The sequence below is a fragment of the Saccopteryx leptura genome, chromosome 2, assembly GCF_036850995.1.
Source record: "Saccopteryx leptura isolate mSacLep1 chromosome 2, mSacLep1_pri_phased_curated, whole genome shotgun sequence".
Lineage (NCBI taxonomy): Eukaryota > Metazoa > Chordata > Mammalia > Chiroptera > Emballonuridae > Saccopteryx > Saccopteryx leptura.
This window is the reverse complement of record NC_089504.1, coordinates 347,678,992-347,701,778: the sequence shown is the minus strand read 5'-3', so window position 1 is coordinate 347,701,778 and position 22,787 is coordinate 347,678,992. Positions and strand designations below refer to the sequence as shown.

The following is a 22,787-nucleotide window of genomic DNA, read 5'->3' as shown; positions in this document are numbered from 1 at the left end:
GGGGCGAAGGCAGGGGGTGGCAGGGGGCGTGGGAGAGCGCGGGGGAGCTAGTTACCGTGTGGTTCACCCCCCACATCAGGACGCTGAGGATCGGCTCGCTGGCCCGGAATAGCTTCACTTTCTGGCACACGAAATGCTTCTTCTTGGTCTTGGTCTTGCTGGCGCTTAGCGGCGCCACCGCCACCGCCGTGGTGCTGGTGCAGTTGGACGACATGCCCGGGGAGGCGGCGGCGGCGGCGTAAGGGGGGGCGGCCGAGACGGCGCACAAGCCAGCGGCCCCAGGCCTCCCCCGGACCGATCCCCACCCCCGCTCCCTCACCGCGCCATGGTCGCGCCCGTCCCGTTACCTCCCCACCCCGCCCGGGTGGTTCCGTCCACCCCACGCTCCGCCCTCCCTGCCCCGCCCCCAGGGAGCCGGCCGGCCCGCTCCGCACCCCGCTCCAGGGCGTTGCCACCGCCCTGCAGTCTCCAGGCTCTCTCCTCCCTGCTGGAGTGGTACTGCCCGTCCCGGGGAGGCAGTGGCGCCCCGCCCGCCCCTCCTCCCCGGGCCTGAGGAGCCCGGCTGGCCTCCGCGCGCCTCAAAGCCTCGCGCCGGAGCGAGGAGGGGAGAAGGGCTGGGTGGGTCTCGCTGACTCCCGGGGGAGGGGCTCCCTGTCCGGGCCCCCAAAGCCAGGATTTGGCTCTTTCCCGCAACCTGACGTGCCAAGATGGCGGCGGCACCACCACATGGGAGGGGAGAAGGGGCGGGAATGCGAGGAGGGTGGGACGTACCATCCCCACCCCGGGGGAGAGAGGAGGAACAGAGCAAAGGGAAAAGGAAGTCCTGCCGGGAAAACCGAGGAACGCCCCCTCGCCCCACCCAAGCGTGGATCTTCCCACTCCCCAGGGCCTAGGGCGGTGCTCCACCCACGGGACACGCCCCTCTCCCCCAGGGCCAATGAGAGGAGCCGGCCGGGAGCCCTGGGTTTTATGAATGGGTTACGCACCCACCAACTCACCTGCTGCCCGGTCTTCTCCCGCCAACGGGTCAAGTTAAAGAGACTGCTGGCACCTTAATCACCTGTCCTACAGCAGTCATAATCGTCTTATTCTCTGGCTCACTTCATGAAATCCTTGAGTAAACTGCCCACTCTGTTACATAATTCCTTTCGGACCATGGATCTCCAGATATTTGACCCCAGTGACAGGTTAGTGTTCTGTACAGAAATCCGTAAATTTGGTTCTCACAACATAGTCGCTCTTTAAACAGTTAGAAAAGTAAATTTACCCTTTATTACAAAGTAACATAATAAAATACATAATTAACCCTAACATAGGGGAACAGGAAGAGATGAGTAAATGAATGACAAGTGTATGTTACTTTCTCTTTGGGGAAAAACTGCGTTTTAAATATTACAGTGCCTGGCATCATTACAAGCACTCAAAAATATAAATCCAAATTCATTTTAAGCAGAATTAGGAATTACCAGAAAAGGAACTAGCCCAGCTAATGTGTGGGTCAAGAGTGCCCAAGATCGAGTTCTTGAGTCAAATGAGGGCTTGTGGTGAAAGAACAGAAAAGGGAAAGGAGTAAAGACAGGAAATTGGTCCCATATGGTTTTGGTTTTTTTAATAAATGACTAAAAAATAGTAGCAAACAACTCCAAGAAATCTAGACTTATTGTAATAAGATCACTACATGATAAAAGGTAAGCCATGAAATAAACAGCTTCCATTTTCTTTTCTTTTAAGAGCCAGTGAGCATACTGGCAATTTGGTGCTGACTCATAAAATCATTTGACTACATCATTGCACTTCCCACATCAAAGACTAAGCAGTATAAAAGGATAGACACCCTAGGTCCTATCAATAAACCCAAGCCCCTCCTAAACTAGCTGGATTTGAGAGGGAAAAAAAAGCTGACCTGCCTTACTATATTACTCAATAACATACAATGTGGTTTCACTATACAGTCAAGTCACTTACAAACAACATATTGGAACAACATATTGGTTACAAAGGTAACTTTTTTTAAAAAAGCATGTAAAAATTACCATTTGTATATATACACACTATACTTTTAACAGTTTGAAAGAAGTCCAATGGTTCAGCAGTTCATGGAGGGATTTTTAAATATTTTCCCCTTTCAGATTCTGTCACTGCTTTGGCCCTGCCCCCACCTGACATCGTTCTGTCACAAATTTACTAAATCAAGTAAATGTTCATTTATTCCAGTAAACACAATCTACCTCAGAGACTCTAGAGAGTGAGATTTCTAAATGGTCCGGTATATGCTGAGGGGGTGGGATAGGCATAATCAGAATCACGACCACCGGGAGCAGCCTTCCAGAGCAGGAGTGCTGACACCTAGATGGTCCAGTGCCCCCACACTAAAAACACTCAAAACCCACTCTGCAAGAGTTGCTGAGGGTCCCATAAAGCACATCACACTAGTTCTCAAAGTAGCTGTTTCAGGAATCAATGGAGGAGAGTCACTTTGAACAGTGGTGTTTGACATCTGTGGAAGAAGTCACTTGAGCTCTTATAAAGAGAATTTTTAAGGGATTAGCAGTTTCCCTGGAAAATTCAGGAAAACCAGTGAAAGGATGGTTTTCATCTTTTCATGAAGTTCTTCTCCTGAGCTACTGAGGTTCTCTGTAGAGAGTAGATATTCCGCTTCACCCGATCCTCTAGGGAGGAGGTAGATGCACTCTCTAGCTTCATGCGGCTAGGGAGAGAAGACAAACGAATGTGACAAATATGTGTCAACTGGTCATCTAGCAAAATTAGAAGTAACAGGTTGCTTCTTTTTTACACAAGGCAGCTGTAAAAACACAAGTTCTTTTAAGTCTACACAGATTACTTTCGAGTGACTCCATTTGGAACTCAATTTTTTAAACTCGTTTCAAAGGGAACATTTATCTGTTTTGGACAAGTCAAATCTTCATTAGAAAAAGACTTCCTGAGCCATGAATTCTTGTTTAAAAGGAAGGCCAAGCCTGACCAGGTGGTGGCGCAGTGGATAGAGCGTCGGACTGGGATGCGGAAGGACCCAGGTTCGAGACCCCGAGGTCGCCAGCTTGAGCACAGGCTCATCTGGCTTGAGCAAAGAGCTCACCAGCTTAGACCCAAGGTCGCTGGCTCCAGCAGGGGGTTACTCGGTCTGCTGAAGGCCCGCGGTCAAGGCACATGTGAGAAAGCAATCAATGAACAACTAAGAAGTCACAACGCGCAATGAGAAACTGATGATTGATGCTTCTCATCTCTCTCCGTTCCTGTCTGTCCCTGTCTATCTCTGCCTCTGTAAAAAAAAAAAAAAAAAAGAAGGCCAAGGAGCCCTGGCAAGTTGGCTCAGCAGTAGAGTGTCGACCTGGTGTGTGGAAGTCCCGGGTTCAATTCCTGGTCAAGGCACACAGAAGAGACCACCTGCTTCTCCAACCCTCCCCCCTCCTCTCCTTTATCCCTTTCTTCCCCTCCCACAGCCATGGCTCGATTGAGCACATCGTCTCGCACACTGAGGAAAGCTCCATGGAGCCTCTGCCTCAGGCACTAAAAATAGTTTGGTCTTTGTTGCGAGCATGGCCCCAGATAGGCAGGCCCTAAATGGGGGTTGCCAGGTGGATCCCTGTCAGGGAACACGGGGAATCTGTCTATCTCCCCTCTTCTCATTTAGAAAAGAAGAAAAAAGAAAAAAGGAAGGCCAAGGAGATTCAATGAAAATACCAATTCACTTCTCTTCCTCTAAAATAAAAAACATCCTACTCTCTGGCCAGCTCTGGCCAGCAGCTGGGAGTGGTAATAAAGATGATCTGGAGACTGAGCTCCATGTTCTCCCTGCACAGACACAGAAACACTGGGAACACAATCAGTGAACCAGCTGCCCAACTGCCTGCTTGGCACCATCACCATGAAAGCTGGGCAGGAAGAAGATGCACTCACTGGATAAACTTCCTGTCCCGAGAGCCCAGCTTCTCCAGCCTCTGCTCTCGTTCATCATCCTTAGCGTGCTTCTTAAGAATGTTCAGTCTCTCTTCCTCCCGCCACTTGGCGTTTTCCATCATCTCTTGCCGTTTTCGCTCGAGTTCCTCTGATGAAAGCTTTCTGTTGAACACAAAAACCATCCTTTCAGGTCTACTCTACAAGCAAAAAAATGGAGTCACCAAAGGGAGAACAGAAATTAGGTAGGACTCCACGTTCTCCAGCTCACTGCTCTTTCCATGGATATGCCCAAACTATCATCAAACTCAGCATGAGTTTCCCTCCTTCCTAACATCTTGGTCAGTGGTTTCAGCCAGATTTCAAAGATGTTTAGTGAAAGATGCCACACCCTCATTCAATAATTTATAGAACAGAGGACTAAGTTATCCATGTGACTGTTGACATCTACCATCTACCCACCCACCGGAGATGCTTCGAATCCATGGACACAGTCTATGAATATACCACTTCAGGACTAAGTTAGAAGCCATGTGCCTAAAGAATTTAATTTGCCCTGGCCAGACAGCTCAACTGGTTAGAGTGTCATCCTAATATGCAAAGTTGTGAGTTTGATCACTGGTCCGGACACACACAGTAACAAATTGATGTTACTGTCTCTCACTCTCTCTAAAATCAACAAATTAAGGGGGGGAAAAAGAATTTAACTTAACCTCAGAAAGTAATAGCTGAGTCTTCTTTCTATCACTCACTGCAAATGAAGTTAGAGTAACATGTTGGTCATGAACCAGCTCAATCACTATTTAACAATGTCAGACACCCAAATCCATTGCTTCCAAATGGGTGTGATGTACAAATCCCCCTTTAAAAGGAAACATTATTGCCTGATCAGGCAGACACAAAAGAAAAAAAATTTTTTTAAATTCTCACAGGTCTTTGCAGAACTATTCCATGTCTCTCAATCTGAAAAATAATGATTAAATCGTGCTATGAAAGGATTTACAGCCATAATTTTTCTCTTTTTTTATTAATTTGCATCATCTTAGTTAAATAAAACAACCTCAACCACCTGGAACACCAAATCAAAACAAAGACATATCACAAAATCCATGCATTAAAGTTTCTGTGTTTTTACACCCAGAAGAGAGAGGTCTTGAGACCTCTAACTCATTTTAAATTATAAAGTTCAACAAAAACTCTAAGGGCAATAAGAAAGACTGACAGAGAAAGACAAGTTCACGTGACGGCAGACAGCAAAAGAGACAAAATCAAAGCGGGATCTCAGCACAGTCATGTACTGACCATAAGCCTTAAAATATAAAGATACAGGTCCTGGCCGGTTGGCTCAGTGGTAGAGCGTCAGCCTGGCGTGCGGGGGACCCGGGTTCGATTCCCGGCCAGGGCACATAGGAGAAGCGCCCATTTGCTTCTCCACCCCCCCCCCTTCCTCTCTGTCTCTCTCTTCCCCTCCCGCAGCCAAGGCTCCATTGGAGCAAAGATGGCCCGGGCGCTGGGGATGGCTCCTTGGCCTCTGCCCCAGGCACTAGAGTGCCTCTGGTTGCGGCAGAGCGACGCCCCGGAGGGGCAGAGCATCGCCCCCTGGTGGGCAGAGCGTCGCCCCTAGTGGGCGTGCTGGGTGGATCCCGGTGGGGTGCATGCGGGAGTCTGTCTGACTGTCTCTCCCCGTTTCCAGCTTCAGAAAAAAATAAAAATAAATAAATAAATAAATAAAGAAAATACAAAAATAAATATATATATATATAAAGGTACACACTCATGAGCATCCATCCGTAAGAGTGGCATGAATTACAGCACAGCTGAACAACTGACCCAGGGTCACCCGTAAAAGATTACATTACATGTAATACACTCTATCTGGGAAGGCACAGAAATATGTAACATTAACAGATTTTGGAAAGTTGTCAGTCAAATATAAACCTTTTAAAAAAGTTTGTTTCCTGGAAACTTAGAAAATCAGGCAATTAATAGTTAAAAAGGACCTTAGGGTTCACCTTTCTTCTAGGAATGTAGTGAATACAAGATGTTGACTCTCAGTGGTTCTCAATGTTAGCTGTACATCAGAACCACTAGTGAGCTTTAAAAATGTGGATGTCGCCTGACCAGGTGGTGGCGCAGTGGATAGAGCATTGGACTGCGATGCAGTGGACCCGGGTTCGGGACCCCGAGGTCGCCAGCTTGAGTGCGGGCTCATCTGGTTTGAGGAAAAAACCCACCAGCTTGAACCCAGGGTCGCTGGCTCCAGCAAGGGGTTACTCGGTCTGCTGAAGGCCCGCGGTCAAGGCACATGTGAGAGAGCAATCAATGAACAACTAAGGTGTTGCAACACGCAATGAAAAACTAATGATTGATGCTTCTCATCTCTCTCCGTTCCTGTTTGTCCCTGTCTATCCCTCTCTCTGACTCACTCTCTGTCTCTGTAAAAAATAAATAAATAAATAAATAAAAATTAAAAAAAAAAATAAAAAATGTGGATGTCTGGGCCCTGGCCGGTTGGCTCAGTGGTAGAGCGTCGGCCTGGCGTGCAAGAGTCCCAAGTTCGATTCCCGGCCAGGGCACACAGGAGAAGTGCCCATCTGCTTCTCCACCCTTCCCCCTCTTCCCCTCCTGCAGCCAAGGCTCCATTGGAGCAAAGTTGGCCCGGGCGCTGAGGATGGCTCTGTGGCTTCTGCCTCAGGCGCTAGAGTGGCTCTGGTCGCAACAGAGAGACGCCCTGGATGGGCAGAACATCGTCCCCTGGTGGGCGTGCCGGGTGGATCCCGGTCGGGCGCATGTGGGAGTCTGTCTGACTGCCTCCTCATTTCTGGCTTCGGAAAAATACAAAAAAAAAAAAAAAAAATGTGGATGTCTGGGCCCACCCCCAGAGACTATGATGTAACAGGGCTGGGATGTAGCCGGGTGATGGGAATTTTTTTAAGCTTTCCAGATGATTCTAATATGCAGCCAATTTGTTGGGGCAATAAAAGGAAGTTCACAAAAGTTGCTCATTTCATCCACAGTTCTACTAAGAGCAAGTGAAGACTCTTAGGGACAGCATTCCAAGGGCACAGCCTCAGGCCCCAGGGCTGCCTGCTTGTATTCTGTCTGACTCACTCCATAGCCAGATCAAACACAAAGCCGTCTTAGGGTGTCTGCCCTTAGGAAAGCACCCTGTTGACCTCACAGCTGATGACTCAAGAAAGGAACATTCTCTCAAGAAAAGCTTCTCTATGGAAATCTCGAGAATTAATATGCTTACAGATGTTGACAATTTGTCCTTTCAATGTGCCTCCCCGGTGAGGAGGCAGAGCAGACTGTTAAAAGTTGGCAAGAAGAGCCTGACCTGAGATGGCACAGTGGATAAAGCATTTACCTGGAATGCTGAGATAGCCAGTTTGAAACCCTGGGCTTGCCCAGTTAAGGCATATACGGGAAGCAATTACTAAGAGTTGATGCTTCCCACTTCTCCCCCATCTTTCTCTCTTTCTCTCTCCCTTCTATCCAAAAATCAATTTAAAAAAAAAGTTGACAAGAAGAATAAAAAAGGTTAGTTGGGCAAAACAGTGACATAGATTGTTCACTTGCCCCAGTTTGAACCACTCCTAGACTCAGGCGTGCAGGGTCGAAGCTTATCTGCTGGGCTCTCGACTCACCTGGTATATCCAGGTGCATGCCGCCTTTGGTAGACTTCTTTTTTAGGTGATGGGCTCTTAGTTCGGCCTCTCTCTCTCCGGTTTACCTTAGAGCTGTGCCTGTAACAGACACAGAGGGCAGAGAGGAGAAAAGCTTTTTAATACAAGGCTCTGATCATGTCCCTCAAACGACAGAAGACAAACTAACTGGGTTAGACTTATAATCCAAACTGAAGAAAATAGAGGCAGAAGAAGAAGAAAAACAAAGACATAAAGATACATAAGAGTTGATATTAAACTCACTCTAGAGATTCCAATTATATCCATATGTAGTTCTGGGGGGCCTGACCTTTACATTGAGGTGGAGGGAAATGATGTAAAGGGAATAACGAAGCAAAGACATTTGGAAAAATTAATGAACACGTATCACCAAAAGCACCATGCTGTGACCAGACCCCTGCATGCACAGGTTATTTCACAGTGAAATTCCCAGACTCACGGTTTGCTTGGCCTTGGGGACCGTGACCTTCTGCCCGGGGATCGAGATCTCCTGTCCCGGGACCCCACTTCTCTAGTGCTCTTCTTGCTGGCATGTCTGGGAGGTGAGGGGGAGGAGCTTCTGGACCTGGAGTGATGCTTCCACCCATGAACTCCCTTTGGCTCGGCCATCAAAGGACCCTGGCTATGGTCGGAGTCCCTGATCTATATCATCACGGAAAGGAAGAAAGGCTATTCATAGGAAAATCCAGCCGCTCAGGAGAAAATGCAGTGAAACAATAAAATGAATGAACACTGAGGTTCTATAAAGAGACAACTGGGTAAACCCATGCCCTCACAAAGAACCATACAAACTTAGGAAAGTTAAACTTCAGATACTTTAAAATAATATATCCGCCTGACCAGGCGGTGGCGCAGTGGATAGAGCGTCGGACTGGGATAAGGAAGACCCAGGTTCGAGACCCCGAGATTGCAAGCTTGAGCGCGGGCTCATCTGGTTTGAGCAAAGCTCACCAGCTTGGACCCAAGGTCACTGGCTCGAGCAAGGGATTACTCGGTCTGCTGAAGGCCCACAGTCAAGGCACATATGAGAAAGCAAGCAATGAACAACTAGTGTTGCAATGAAAAACTAATGATTGATGCTTCTCATCTCTCTCTGTTCCTGTCTGTCTGTCCCTCTCTCTGACTCTCTCTCTGTCTCTGTAAAATAAAAAATAAAATAATAATAATAATAATAATAAAATAATATATCCACCCAACCACTGAAATTGGCTTGGCTCGTCACTGCAGCCTAAGGCAGAACAAGAGAGCATGGAGGACAAGACCTAAGGTTAAACAAACTGAAGGCCAAGAAGGAATGCAGAGGGGTGTGCATTTGTCAAAAGTCATCAACCTGTACGTGTAAAATGCCTGCATTGCATGTAAATTATTTGCGGAGGGAGAGACAGGAGCCTAAATGCTCCACTGGGGGTTCAGCCTCTCTGCTCAGAGAGCCCTCAGCGCAGGGATAAGGCATGGGCCCGTTGCCCAGGAGCCCCCTCTTGGTTGTCCAAACTCCCTGCTGCCCACATGATGTCTGACTGGCTGCTAAAAATGCTCTATATCCGAAAAGGCTGTCAAATTGACAACTGGACAGTCCCACTCCCTTAGAGAAGCTCATGTCCTTACCTGTAAGCCATACCCAGGAACTCTGGATAAAACAGAGGAAGAATTTGCCATCTTCTTTTGAGATCTAAGAGATTAAAACACACATTCAGTGAGAAGGCAAATGCATAAAGGTCCAGTTTAAACCTCTGTGCTGAAATGTGCTTCCTGCTTCCCTGGCGACCTTTCCCACCTCCCAGCTATTACCTGGGAGTGGGTCTCTCTATCTGGACTGTCTGTGCTGGAAGATCCATCAGCAGAAATGTTTTTCCTGTGAAAAAGCGTGGGCCCAGCTTTGCAGCCCCAAAGCCTGAACACATTCTCCTCTCACCTCGTGCTGCTATTCCAGGGACTAAGCGTGAGTCAGCAGTGACAGTGCCAACTGCTCCCACAGAGGAGACATATAGAATGCACCCAGATGGGCCCATTAACGCATTGAAAAATAAAAAGCCTACATAAAACTTGCTTCAGTCTTGGAGGAATCACAGACTGAGAGGAAAGTCACATCCAGCATGTCTGACCATAGACCTATAGGGATTCGGGGTCATGCCAAGATCTCCGAGGATCCCTGGTGCTAGAGAGCAAGCCGGGCGAGGATGCGCTCTGCACCGAAAGCCCAGCATCTGGCAGCTCTGGCACGGAGTAGGAGTTCAGTTAGTGTCTGTGGAACGAATGCGTGAATGAGTCCGTGAGGAGGGAGGCCCGCCTCCACATGCTCACCTCCCCCAGCTGCGCTCATCCTCACTGCTGCAACGATCGCTGCTGGAGCTTCTGTGCTTATGTTTCTTGTGCTTCTTTTTCTTCTCCTTCTTTTTCTTCTTCTCCTTTTTTTCCAGGCTCATTTGCAACTAGAAAATGCCCAGATCATAACCAGTTCGAAGGGGACTGGGTTATGCACAAACCACCTGACTCCAAGCCTCTGGATCTACAGTGGGGGGTCAGGGGAGAGGGGGTGGGGGCAGGACATTATCAGAGCTTCCCTGTCAACAGGGGAAAGGTCTTAACTCTGGTTGTGCACACAAGCCCCCTAGACTAGTGAATAGAATCTGGTGGGTAGGGCTAGGAATTTGTGTTTTTAAACTGTCTCTGGATCCACTGCCTAGCAATTTCCATTATCAAAAGAACTCCAACTAATTGAAAGCAATTGGGGGCTGCAGGATTGATCTTTAAATTTTCCTTACCAAATGATCCAAACAACAATCCCATAATACATCACAGAAATGCTGACCGGGCCCTAGAGGCCTGCCACCTGATCTCCTGAACATAACGTATGAGCCTGCTTTCCACAGGCATATCCCATACCCCTCTTTTTCTGGAAAAATGACATCACATGGTACTTTCCCAACCAAAAGGTGTAAAAGAGGAAATCAAGCTTAATTAAACTCTATACACTAGGATTGAATAAAATCACCAGGAAAAGGTCTAAAAGACAAACATTTTTAAAGCCCTTCTGTTTTCCCTCCTATCATGTAAGAGTAAACAGAAAGAAGTTCTCGTGTTAAGTAGCTAAAAGATAATCCAGGTGTTTATTTGATGCACTACTTACCAATTCTTTAATTTTCTTCATTTTCACAGGATTATTCAATACCTCTCTTTTTTTCTCTTCTTCCTTCTTCCTAAAGAAACAAATTCATAAAAATAATAAGTTTCTTTTAGAAAGGAAATTAAGTCACTCATTCTGTTCTCCACAATTCTATAGTGTGTCCGTAAAGTCATGGTGCACTTCTGACCGGTCACAGGAAAGCAACAAAAGATGATAGAAATGTGAAATCTGCACCAAATAAAAGGAAAACCCTCCGTTTCTGTAGGATGATGTGGCAGCATGTGCGCATGCACAGATGATGATGTAACACCATGTATACAGCGGAGCAGCCCACAGCCATGCCAGTAGAGATGTGGATGGTACAGAGGAAAGTTCAGTGTGTTCTGTGACTCGCTAAATTCAAATCCGTGACCAAAGTGCACCGTGAATATCGGCGCATTTATAACGAAGCGCCGCCACATAGAAATAACATTACTCGGTGGGATAAGCAGTTGAAGGAAACCGGCAGTTTGGTGGAGAAACCCCGTTCTGGTAGGCCATCAGTCAGTGACGTGTCTGTAGAAGCTATACGGGATAGCTACCTAAGGAGCCCTAAAAAATCTGTGTGTGAGCCCACATTGAACTGCACTGAATAGGTATGAAATTGGGTGAGTTTTCCTTTTATTTGGTGCAGATTTCACATTTCTATTGTCTTTTGTTGCTTTCCTGTGACTGGTCAAAAGTGCACCATGTAGCGATCTTTTTTCGAAACACATACAGACAGGCCCTATGTTGAAATCTACAGGGTGTGGAAGCCACAAATCCTCCCCAAATTTGCATAAGGGTTTGAACATTGTGGGAAAGTCCACACTGGTTCGCTGTAGTGCAAGAGAGTCTAGTGTGTTTCTTTTTTTTTTGTTTTCCTCTTCATTGAATTTATTGAGGTGACACTGGTTAACAAAATTATACAGGTTTCAGGTGCACAACTCTACAAAACATCATCTGTACACTGGATTGTGTGTTCACCGCCCCAAGGTGTGTTTCTTGTTAGGCTTCACACTCAAGGCTTTCCAACTAGTCAAGTAAATAGATGCTGTGGAGAGAAAACTAGATAGAGGGTGACGGAGGACAATCTGACTCTGGGCGAGGGGTATGCAACATAATTTAATGACAAGATAACCTAGACATGTTTTCTTTGAATACATGTACCCTGATTTATTAATGTCATCCCATTAACATTAATAAAAATTTATTTAAAAAAAAAAATAGATGCTGTGGATCAGCTGGTTGCAACTTTCCAATACTACAGCCACTGTTTAGCATAATAACTGCCTGAGAAATAAAAAGAATGGATTCCTCTTTCAAGTAGTTGCATTCTTGGACCTGGCTGGAGGATAAATCGTTGACCCAACACAAAGAGGTTGTGAGTTTGATCCCTGATCAGGGCACGGACAAGAAGTAATCAATGAGTGCACAGTAGGTGGAACAAGTTGATACTTCTCTCCCTTTCCCTCTCTCTCTCTCTCTTTTAAATCAGTGGGAAAAATTTTTTTGTTTTTTTTAAAAAGAAGGAAATTGCACACTCATATATTGTTCATAAGTGAGTAAATTGGTCAACCTTTCTGGTGAACATTTGGCAACACTTATCACATACTTTTTGGTCTCACAAATTTGTTACTTAAGGAAATAAGCAAGGAAGGTCACTACAAAGGTGTTCATACCATAACAATGAAATCTGAAACAAGTTAGGGATCCAACAAGAGCATCTTAATAAATTATGGTGGACCAATACAATATAGACATAAAAATGGTATTACAGAAGCATAATTAGTGGCATAGAAAGATGTTCAATATATGTTCAGTATACATGATTAGGTGAAAAAGAGTAGTTTATGAAATAATATGCACCACATTGATAACATCAATATTCACAGCAGCATTATTCACAATAGCCAAGAGGTGGAAATAAGTCCATCTACAGATGAATGGATAAACAAAATGTATACAGTGAAATATTATTCAGCCTTAAATGAGGAAATTCTGACACCTGCTACAACATGAACAAACCTTGAAGACATTATGCTAAGTCAAAGAAACTAGTCACAAAAAGACAAAAAATTGTATGATGTCATTTACATGATGTTCCTGCAGTAGTCAAACTCATAAAAACAAAAAATAGAATAGTGGTGCCCAGGGAATGGGGGGAAGAGGAAATAGAGAGTTGTTTATTGGGTAGAGAGTCTCAGTTACAAGATGAAAAACTTCCACACACTGGTTGCATAACAATATGGACATGCTTTACAGTACTGAACACTTAAATGGTTAAGATGGTAAATTATGTTATGTATACCTCACTACAATTAATTTAGAAACTAACAGAACAGGAGACAAATCCTTTTATGAAATAGACAAAAACTAAGAAGAAACCAATTGTGAAGTGAGAGGCTATGTAATACCTCTACTCAACATCTCTGTAACAAAACCCCGTTCCTAGCCCCTCATCAGTACCTGATGATGAACAGTGGGTCCTCCCGGATCTTGCTGGCCATGTCAAGAAGGGAATTGGCTCCCGATGGGGCAAAGATAGAGCCGGGGAGGAGTCCTGTCTCAGAAGAACAGCCTGCCTCCTTCTCTTCCATCTTCTCAAAAACATATTTGTCGATGGGGCGTCCCAGCAAGTACTCATCACGGTTCACCATCCCACCAGGACCCTGGTACATCCAGTCTAATTTTTCTTCTTTTTTCCTAGTTCAAGAAAAAAAAAAGAAAATGTAGACTTCTTCAACCTACACACAAAACCTGAAGATGACGGAAAAATAAGCACAGCTGGTCAGAGCAGGACTCTCTCATTCTACAGGCACCTAGCATGGGTTTAGCACAGGACTCCACGTGGCACATGGGAAGAAATGGTGCTTGCTGACATGAAGCTTACCATTTAGCGGAGAGATCATATTCACCACCTAAAGTAATTTATGAGGAAAGTGTTCCTCAACCTGGGGCATGGATCTTTGCTCAGGGCCTCTAAAGTCTCTTCTACAAAGTCTTTATATTATCCTTTCATTTCGAAGATAGTCTAAAACAATAAGCATATTCTGGGTCACCTCATTACCAAGAACAATTTCAGTGACCACATATGCAGTTGTGTTCATTGTGTGCTTTGGTGCCTTTTTTTTTTTTTTTAAGTGAGAGGAGAGGAGATACAGAGATATGCACCCGACTGGGATCCACCCAGCAACCCCTGTCCAGGTCCAGAGCTCTGCACATTTGGGACCGCTGACAATCGAGCTATTTTTAACACCTGAGGTGGAGGCATCACAGAGCCATCCTCAGCACCCAGGGCCAACCCACTCAAATCAATCAAGCCAGGCTGCAGGGCAGAGAGAGAGAGAGAGAGAGAGAGAGAAAGAGAAAAGGGGGAGGAGGGGGGAGAAGCAGATGGTCGCTTCTCCTGTGTGCCCTGACCAGGAATCGAACCTGGGACTTCCACACACCGGGTTGATACTCTACTGCTGAGCCAACTGGCCAGGACTGTTTTGGTGCTTACTGTCATACTGGCACAAGCAGTAGTAATATTAGAGTTGAAGAGATCATGGAAAAAAGAGCAACAAACAGATAACTTAGTAAGAAAATTATGCTCTCAAGACAAAAGAGTGGGCCAAATTATGTCACAATATCATGCCAAACAAATAGTTCCCTGGGGTTCTGAGAAAAAGAAAGTGGTGAGAGGCCCTGGTCAGGTGGTTCAGTGAATAGAGCTTTGTCCCAGTGCACCAAGGTCATGGGCTCTATTCTTAGTCAGGGCATGTATAAGAAGCAACCAATGAGTGCACAACTAAATGGAACAACTAAGTAGAAAAATGAGTTGATGCTTCTTTCTCTCTCTCCCTCCCCACCAATGGAAAAATTAAAAAAAGAAAAAGTAGCCTGACCAGGCAGTGGTGCAGTGGGTAGAGCATCGGACTGGGATGCCGAGGACCCAGGTTCAAGACCCCAAGGTCACCAGCTTGAGCGTGGGCTCATCTGGTTTGAGCAAAGCTCACCAGCTTGGACCCAAGGTCGCTGGCTCAAGCAAGGGGTTACTTGGTCTGCTGAAGGCCTACAGTCAAGGCACATATGAGAAAGCAATCAATGAACAATGAAAAACTAATGATTGATACTTCTCATCTCTCTCACTTCCTGTCTGTCTGTCCTCTCTCTCTGTTTGTATCTGTTTCTGTAAATAAATAAATAAATAAGGATTGGTTTGAGAAATACTGTAGTCTATAATTAAGAACTGAGCCTGACCTGTGGTGGAGCAGTGGATAAGTTGTCCACCTGGAATGCTGAGATCATTGGTTTGAAACCCCGGGTGTGCCTGGTCAAGGCACATACGAGAAGCAATGACTATGAGTTCATGCTTCCTGCTCCTTCCCCTCCCTTTTCTCTCTCTCTTCCCCCTCTCTCTAAAAAAATCAATAAATAAAATCTTTAAAAAGAAAGAAAAGAAAAAGGAAAGGGAAGGGAAGGGAAGGGAAGGGAAGGGAAGGGAAGGGAAGGGAAGGGAAGAATTGTGGCGCTGTCCGGATAGCTCAGTCGGCGTTAGAGCATTGTCCAGTAGCACAGAGGTCACCAGTTCCATCCATGGTCCGAGCACACACAAGAACATATCAATGTTCCTGACTCTCTCTCTCTCTCCTTTCCACTCTCTCTAAAATCATAAACATTAAAAAGAAAAATAAAGAATTGATTGTGGGCCACTTGGGTGCAGGCTCTACCAGCTTGCCCAGCCACTACAGTCGAGATGGAGGAGTACGAGCAAGTGTAGTGCCCTGGTAAACGCGGGAAGAGAGTGGCGGGCCTTTACTATGAGCACCACAAGTGCTGGTGTCTGTCAAGCAATTAAAGGTTTGGCCATTCTCCAGTGGGAGTAAAACAGAGACTATAAAAGATATGGACTGCTATTAAAACCAGGCCTCCACAGCTGGGAGGTAGCTTAGTAGTTTGAGGAGGTCTGTTTTCCATGACTGACTGTAGTATGCTTCAAGCCAAGGGAAGAAAATCCCTGAATTCACCACAAGTGATGTCATAACAGGAGCCATACTGGCAGTAAGACTTGCAGTGCTGAAGTCATTTACTGGTTTGAAACCCTGGGCTTGCCTAGTCAAGGCACATTCAACAAGGAAGCAATGAACAACTAAAGTGAAGCAACTATGAGTTGATACTTTTTGTTCCTCCCCTCTCTTTCTACTCTCTCTGTAAAATAAATAAAATCTTTTTTTAAAAATTCTGAAACTCCATTTATTTTAAAACATATCAAATCTTATACTTACATCAAAATGGCCTCCTCCCCAATCCATTATTTTGAAAAAAATGTGATTGTTATCCTAAGTTCCATAATGCCATTCCCACAAATTGAAACTCTCACATGCACACACACAAACTTGAGTGTCACTAATCCTCTTGTCATGAAATTATTACAGAAAAGCTCTGTATATCCAATGGGGACACATGCTACACACCAGCCTGGGAACTTGCCCATAAGAACATAAACAATGATGCCTGACCAGGCGGTGGCGCAGTGGATAGAGCGTTGGACTGGGATGTGAAGGACCCAGGTTCCAGACCCCGAGGTTGTCAGCTTGAGCGCAGGCTCATCTTTTGCTTGAGCAAAATAAAAAATGCTCACCAGTTTAGATGACCCGAGGTCACTGGCTCATGCAAGGGGTTACTCGGTCTGCTGAAGGCCACAGTCAAGGCACATATGAGAAAGCAATCAATGAACAACTAAGGTGCTGCAATGAAAAACTGATGACTGATGCTTCTCATCTCTCTCCGTTCCTGTCTGTCTGTCCCTATCTGTCCCTCTCTCTGACTCTCTCTCTCTGTCCCTGTAAAGAAAAAAATTAAAAAATTTAAAAAAAAAGAAAAAAAAGAATGAAGAACATAAACAATGACAATGATAGTAGGTTATTCTATTTTAGTCTATCTGTAGCTTTTCTTCAATTCTGTTAGGAATGCACTACATAGTTTATGCTTTTTATTCTCAAAACACACTGCCCTGGCCAGAGAGCTCAGTTGGTTAGGGCAGTTAGAGCGTCATCCTGATACACAAAGCTTGCGGGTTTTCAATCTCTGGTCAGGGCACATACAGGAACAGATCCAATGTTCCCCTCTTTATCTCTCTTTCTCTCTTCCTCTTTCTCTAAAACCAGTCAATAAATAAATTGAAAAAACAAAACACACTTTACTCCCACCTGCTTTTACAAGATGGGGAGGGTATCTGCTGCTCCTATCCTATATCATACATGAGGAAACAGTAGAGTAAAATCGAGTGGGACTGCCCACAGTCCACAGCTTTGACTGACAGGCACACCATTCATGTCCTTCCATGGAACCTCAATGCCCCCCCCCAAAGTGAGCCTGCAACATATAAACAACCAGAAGAAGGCACGAGGCCTCGCCACACACTGAGAGGCAGGCAGTGGCAATCATCCTGTCATATTTGCCAGTCATCTACCATGACCTTGGCCTACACGAAGCCCTTTACATGTTACCTCATTTGATCTTCAACAACCTTAGAAACCAGAAACTCGCACTCTCCTGGGTCTACTGCGGTAACCAAGGCTCCCAAACTTGCACCCAGTTACATGGCTAGGCTAGTATATGCAAAACCAGCCTCAAACCCCGGGTCCGTCTAACTTCAAAACCCATGCTCTTAACCAGCTGCTGTGCAACAACTGAATGATGCACCTGCAGGCCAGTCCTGCAGTACCCTATACACCAGGACACCGCAGCCCACACTGCCCACCGCACCCCCAGCTCCTGCTTACTTGACAGCGCCAACGTCCTCTGCATAGCGCTGCATCTCCTCCCGGGCCCTCTCCTCCCGCAGCTCCCGCTGAAGCTCCTCAATCTTCTTCCGCTCAGCCTCATGCTTCTGCTCGGCCTTCCACACTTTCTCCACATTGCGGAGGGTCTGCGGGTGCCAGCTCTTCTTCAGATTCTGTGGGAATCGGAAGGAGAGAAAAAACAATTCAGGGAGTGTGTGGGTGTTAAGCATAACTGGCCCTCACCCACACCTCGACACCTTGATCATGCCAAGGCAGGCATAGGTAGGGGCAAGGCTTTCATTGTCTTTAACAATGACAGGGCTGGCACCCAATCATCTCTCACATGCCAAAGGGTTGTTGTTCAAGTGCATAAAGTTTCAGGATATAAAAGGCCCTTCCTGAATTCCCTTCAAACATACTGCTCACAAATATTAGGGGATATTTCGAAATAAATATGAAGCAATAAAAAAAAGAAAGCATTTAATTTTTTTCCTTTTTTTAAAGATTTTATTTTTATTCATTTTAGAGGGAGGGGCGGAGAGAGAGAGAGAGAGAGACAGAGACAGAGACAGATAGAAGGGGGAGGAGCAGGAGGCAGCAACTCCCATATGTTCCTTGACCAGGTAAGCCTAGGGTTTCGAACCGGCGACCTCAGCGTCCCAGGTTGACACCCTATCCACCGCGCCACCACAGGTCAGGCATTTGATTTTATTACACAAGAACATCAGCCTGACCAGGCGGTGGTGCAGTGGATAGAGCATCGGACTGGGATGTGGAGGATCCAGGTTCAAGACCCTGAGATCACCAGCTTGAGCGCAAGCTCATCTGGTTTGAGCAAAGCTCACCAGCTTGGACCCAAGGTCGCTAGCTCAAGCAAGGGGTTACTCGGTCTGCTGTAGCCCCACAGTCAAGGCACATATGAGAGGGCAATCAATGAACAACTAAGGTGTTGCAACAAAAAACTAATGATTGATGCTTCTCATCTCTCTCCGTTCCTGTCTGTCCCTATCTATCCCTCTCTCTGACTATCTCTGTAAAAAAAAAAAGACATCAGAAAAGCAAACGACAAGTCAAAGAAAGTTGTTAAATATGCAAAATGCAAAACTAACTTTTATTTCATTGGTGAAAATGCAATATAGCACATTGCACATTCCCTGATCCCCTAATTTTTGTGAGCAGTGTACTTTTAACCTGAAATGCATATGAGGCTGATTTCCATTGGCCGTGTCTGAAGTGAGGGTTGGTGATGACAATACATGAGGAACGGAGCAGGGAGATGGAAAGGTACAGAGTCTGAAAAGCAGCATTCACTCTTATGAATGCAACCTTCTTTTCCTTCAGTTCATTTAATCTGCCTTACACTTGTATGGTTTACAACCCCACCTAGTACCTCCTTCAACCTTCCTCCCCAGGAATCTCCGCTTGGTTCTGATCTCCCCTTCACCTTCAAGGAATGCTTCTTCTCCCCATCCTCCCCTAGAGCCACTTCTCCGGTTCAGCTTCCCAATCAGGGAAGATTTCCTGGAGAAAGTGACATCTAAGAACAATTATAAATTAGCCCAGTCATGTAGAAGAGGAGAGGAAGGAGTAAGATTTCCAAACAGAAGAAATGGCACACACAGGTGAAGGCCCAGGGATAAGAAAGAACACAGCACAAATAATTCACTGTGGCTGGAGATGGAGTATAAACTGATGGGGAAGGGGCTCAAGATGAAGCCAACTAAGAAAGAAACAGATTACCGTAGGTGCCTTACAAACCATGTTAAGGGGCTGGACTTACTCCATTGACAGTAGGAAACACTAAACAGTCATATGCAAGTGAGAGGCACGACTAGCAATCATGTGAAGAATGGACTGAAGAGGAAAAGGATTGAATACCAGCAGACCAGTGAAGAAGCTTATTTGTATTTATTTATTTATTTATTTATTTTCTATTTTTCTGAAGTTGGAAACGGGGAGGCAGTCAGACAGACTCCCGCATGCGCCCGACCGGGATGCACCCAGCATGCCCACCAAGGGGCGATGCTCTGCCCATCTTGGGGCGTCGCTCTGCCGCAATCAGAGCATTCTAGCGCCTGAGGCAGAGGCCACAGAGCCATCCTCAGTGCCTGGGCAAACTTTGCTCCAGTGGAGCCTTGGCTGCAGGAGGGGAAGAGAGAGACAGAGAGGAAGGAGAGGGGGAGGGGTGGAGAAGCAGATGGGCGCTTCTCCTGTGTGCCCTGGCTGGGAATCGAACCTGGGACTCCTGCATGCCAGGCCGACGCTCTACCACTGAGCCAACCGGCCAAGGCTCAATTTTTTATTTTATTTTTTTGTATTTTTCTGAAGCTGGAAACAGGGAGGCAGTCGGACAGACTCCCGCATGCGCCCGACCGGGATCCACCCGGCATGCCCACCAAGGGGCGATGCTCTGCCCATCTGGGGCGTTGCTCTGTTGCAACCAGAGCCATTCTAACGCCTGAGGCAGAGGCCACGGAGCCATCCTCAGTGCCCGGGCCATCTTTGCTCCAATGGAGCCTTGGCTGCGGGAGGGGAAGAGAGAGACAGAGAGGAAGGAGAAGGGGAGGGGTGGAGAAGCAGATGGGTGCTTCTCCTGTGTGCCCTGGCCAGGAATCGAACCCGGGACTCCTGCATGTCAGGCCGACGCTCTACCACTGAGCCAACTGGCCAGGGCTAACATCTGACAAATTTTAATACAGCCACTGGAACCTAGCCTGTGGTGGCACGGTGGTTCAAATCCCTGGGCTTGCCAAAGAAATGCACAGAATGCTTCTCATTCCCACCCACCCCCCTTCTCTAAAATCAATAAATAAATTCTTTAAAATATATACAGCTACTGGGCAGGTGACTAAATTGATCTATTTGCTGATTCAATTAACTGCACTCTCAAGAAGTTAGCATTTTCTGATCTTGCATCATGCTCTTGTGGGTCATTGCCCTATTTGGGGTATTAGGCCCCTACAAATGAACCATACTGTTTAAGAGAAATTACCACTTAATTTATATTAAGTGCTATAAATTCAGAAGAACGCTCTGATATTACAGATCAGAATACAACATTGAAGGAGAAACGGAAAAGGTGGACAGGAAGAGGGAATTCAGGCTTAAAATGGATCCCAGGGGACAGAAGACGGAGGCACAAATCATGCCAACTATAACCCAGGACATCCCTCTGAACTCCTAACTGAAGAAGTGCTATGTGTCCCAACACAAGACGTAAAAAATAGTGCTTGCGTGACCCGTCTCTGATATGTCTTCTTTCCTACCTTGATTCCAATCCCCGCCGCCCGGGTCTTCCTAGAATTTCCAGCCGGGAGGGCCCCCGCCAACAAACACACAAACAACACCTGCCAGCATTGGCGACACACCTGCCACACCTTCCCAAGTCTCGGCTCAGTCCCTCCGTGGCTTTAGGGATCCGTCCCCTCCCCTGAAAGCAAGGCTGCGTTGCCAACGTTACCCACTCCCATCCCCACCAATTTCCTTCCCCAGCCCTAGACCGATTCCAGCCGGAGTCCTCCCCAGCTGAGGCCTCCTTCACTTACCAGGTCTCCGCCTCCCATGACGGTGGAGACGTTTCCTCACTACCTAGAAGACTCAGGAAGGATCAAGAGGAAACGCAGAGAAATAGTTCAGGTGCGACCACCTTAGATCTGCTCTTCGGGGCCACCGGCTGCCACTTTCACTGCCGGGATCTAGAACTCACTTCCGGGAGGGCGTTCTATTTCCGCGACGGCGTCGCGAGGTGATGACGTTTTCACTCTGGTGGGGCAGAGTAGCAGTAACGTCACGTGTAGTTTCGTAGTCTGAGGCGGCTGTGGTGGTACGTTGTCTGCGGTCTCGTTTTGGACGCTTCGGGTTGGCACCATACCTGCTATCCCAAATTGTGTATCCCAACAGGCTCTGGTCGGTTACAATGCCAGTGGGCCTTGTCCAGCGGTTCGGTTGCCATGGCAACGTGCCATAGCGTGCACCTTCGGGCTCCACTCAGCGTCTCCCCGCAAGTTACTAACACGGACCAGCTTCGGCCGCCTCCCCGCAGGAAGTCACCCCCACACACACACACACACACACACACCTTGGTTTTCCAAACGGCTTTTCAAATCTGCACTTTCCTCAAACCTCGACGTAGCGCCAACTCCCTTAAGTCAGACCTACTTTACGGAGATAAGTAGAAACAATAAAACCGAAATTCCATCGGCAGCCCTTCACCAAACCTTTGGAATCGGCCAGCTTCCCCATTTCCTTTCCCTTAGTTTGCAGTGGAAGAGGCGTCCTTCCTATCTAAGCCTGGCGGTTCTTCCACTGGCTTCCATCCCTCACTTCTGGTATTACTCGATTTCTTCCTCTCTTCTGAATCTCCCTCACTATTGGCTTTTTTGTCATCAATATTTTAGATGCGTTCATTTTAAAGGCCCATCTTTCCCCCAGCTGCTGTCGTACTATTCTCCTCTCCTCTCTGTCTTAACCAAACTTAGAACGAGTTGTCTCCACTCAGGAGACAAGATGCCTCCACTTCATCTGCTTAATCTCACCCCTCCACTCAACTATTCTTCCCATGATCTTCAGTAATCCCCTGTATTTAAGTCAAATGGCACATTCATCCTCATCTGGATCACCCTGAGCCTTTGGTATTGAAGACCATTCTGCTTATGGAAATACTTTTTTTCCTCTACTTGACTCTCCCTAACAATCTCCAGATTTTCCTTTTCTTCTCTAGATCATTCTTGGGGAACATGATTATTTTTTCTTCATCCTGGATCTTAGGTTCTGTCTTAGGTCTTTTCACACGCATTGCTCTCCCTGGAAGACTTATCTACTCACAGGGCTTTCACTTATCTCTATGCTGATGAATCCCAAATTTATGATCTCCAGTCAAATCTCTTTCAAGCTCCAGGGTTTTAAGACTGGCTATTAGGCATTTTCAATGAATACCTGGAAAATACAAAAACTGAACTCATTATGTCCCCTATTCCTACTCCCCCAGTCCAGCTCTTTTCTCCCCTTTTACCAGCGCTTCTCTATGTAGACATCATTCTGGACCTCTCCCTCATCATAAGTGAATTGTATCAATAAAGCTTTTACTTAAAAGAAAATCAGTATCACCATAAACAGAATGGAAAATCAAATAGAATATTATTAAACACCAGCTAGATATATCTTCTCTCTTTAATTAAAAAAAAAAGAGGATTCAAGCCCTGCCCGGTTGGCTCAGTGGTAGAGCGTCAGCCTGGCGTGCAGGAGTCCCGGGTTCGATTCCCAGCCAGGGCA

General features: G+C 46.3%; 2 protein-coding genes across 2 annotated transcripts in view; both read right to left on the bottom strand.

The window, feature by feature from the left end:
* PIP4K2B (phosphatidylinositol-5-phosphate 4-kinase type 2 beta) overlaps window positions 1-334 on the bottom strand; it is a 32,292-nt gene extending 31,958 nt beyond the window's left edge. The window contains exon 1 of the mRNA XM_066364346.1: window positions 56-334. Within this exon, the coding sequence (XP_066220443.1) occupies window positions 56-214 (159 nt within the window). The 5' untranslated portion in view covers window positions 215-334. The remainder of the gene's footprint in view (window positions 1-55) is intronic.
* A 939-nt stretch (window positions 335-1,273) lies between these two features.
* On the bottom strand, window positions 1,274-21,220 carry CWC25 (CWC25 spliceosome associated protein homolog). The gene is made up of 10 exons (XM_066364345.1): window positions 21,062-21,220; window positions 17,517-17,689; window positions 13,216-13,452; window positions 10,732-10,801; window positions 9,906-10,033; window positions 9,210-9,273; window positions 8,044-8,246; window positions 7,566-7,664; window positions 3,919-4,080; window positions 1,274-2,707 (listed from the first exon to the last, which is right to left on the bottom strand). Exons 1-10 carry the CDS (start codon window positions 21,077-21,079, stop codon window positions 2,593-2,595), a joined length of 1,269 nt encoding a protein of 422 aa, XP_066220442.1. The 5' UTR covers window positions 21,080-21,220; the 3' UTR covers window positions 1,274-2,592.
* Window positions 21,221-22,787: the final 1,567 nt, after the last annotated feature.

Bases quoted from the DNA above. Each gene is read 5' to 3' on its own strand.
- CWC25 (XM_066364345.1), bottom strand. The intron at 10,034-10,731 runs GTAAGTAGTGCA...GGCATTTTCTAG, and splicing joins TGAAGAAAATTAAAGAATTG to TTGCAAATGAGCCTGGAAAA. The intron at 7,665-8,043 runs GTGAGTCTGGGA...TGTCTGTTACAG, and splicing joins TCCCCAAGGCCAAGCAAACC to GCACAGCTCTAAGGTAAACC.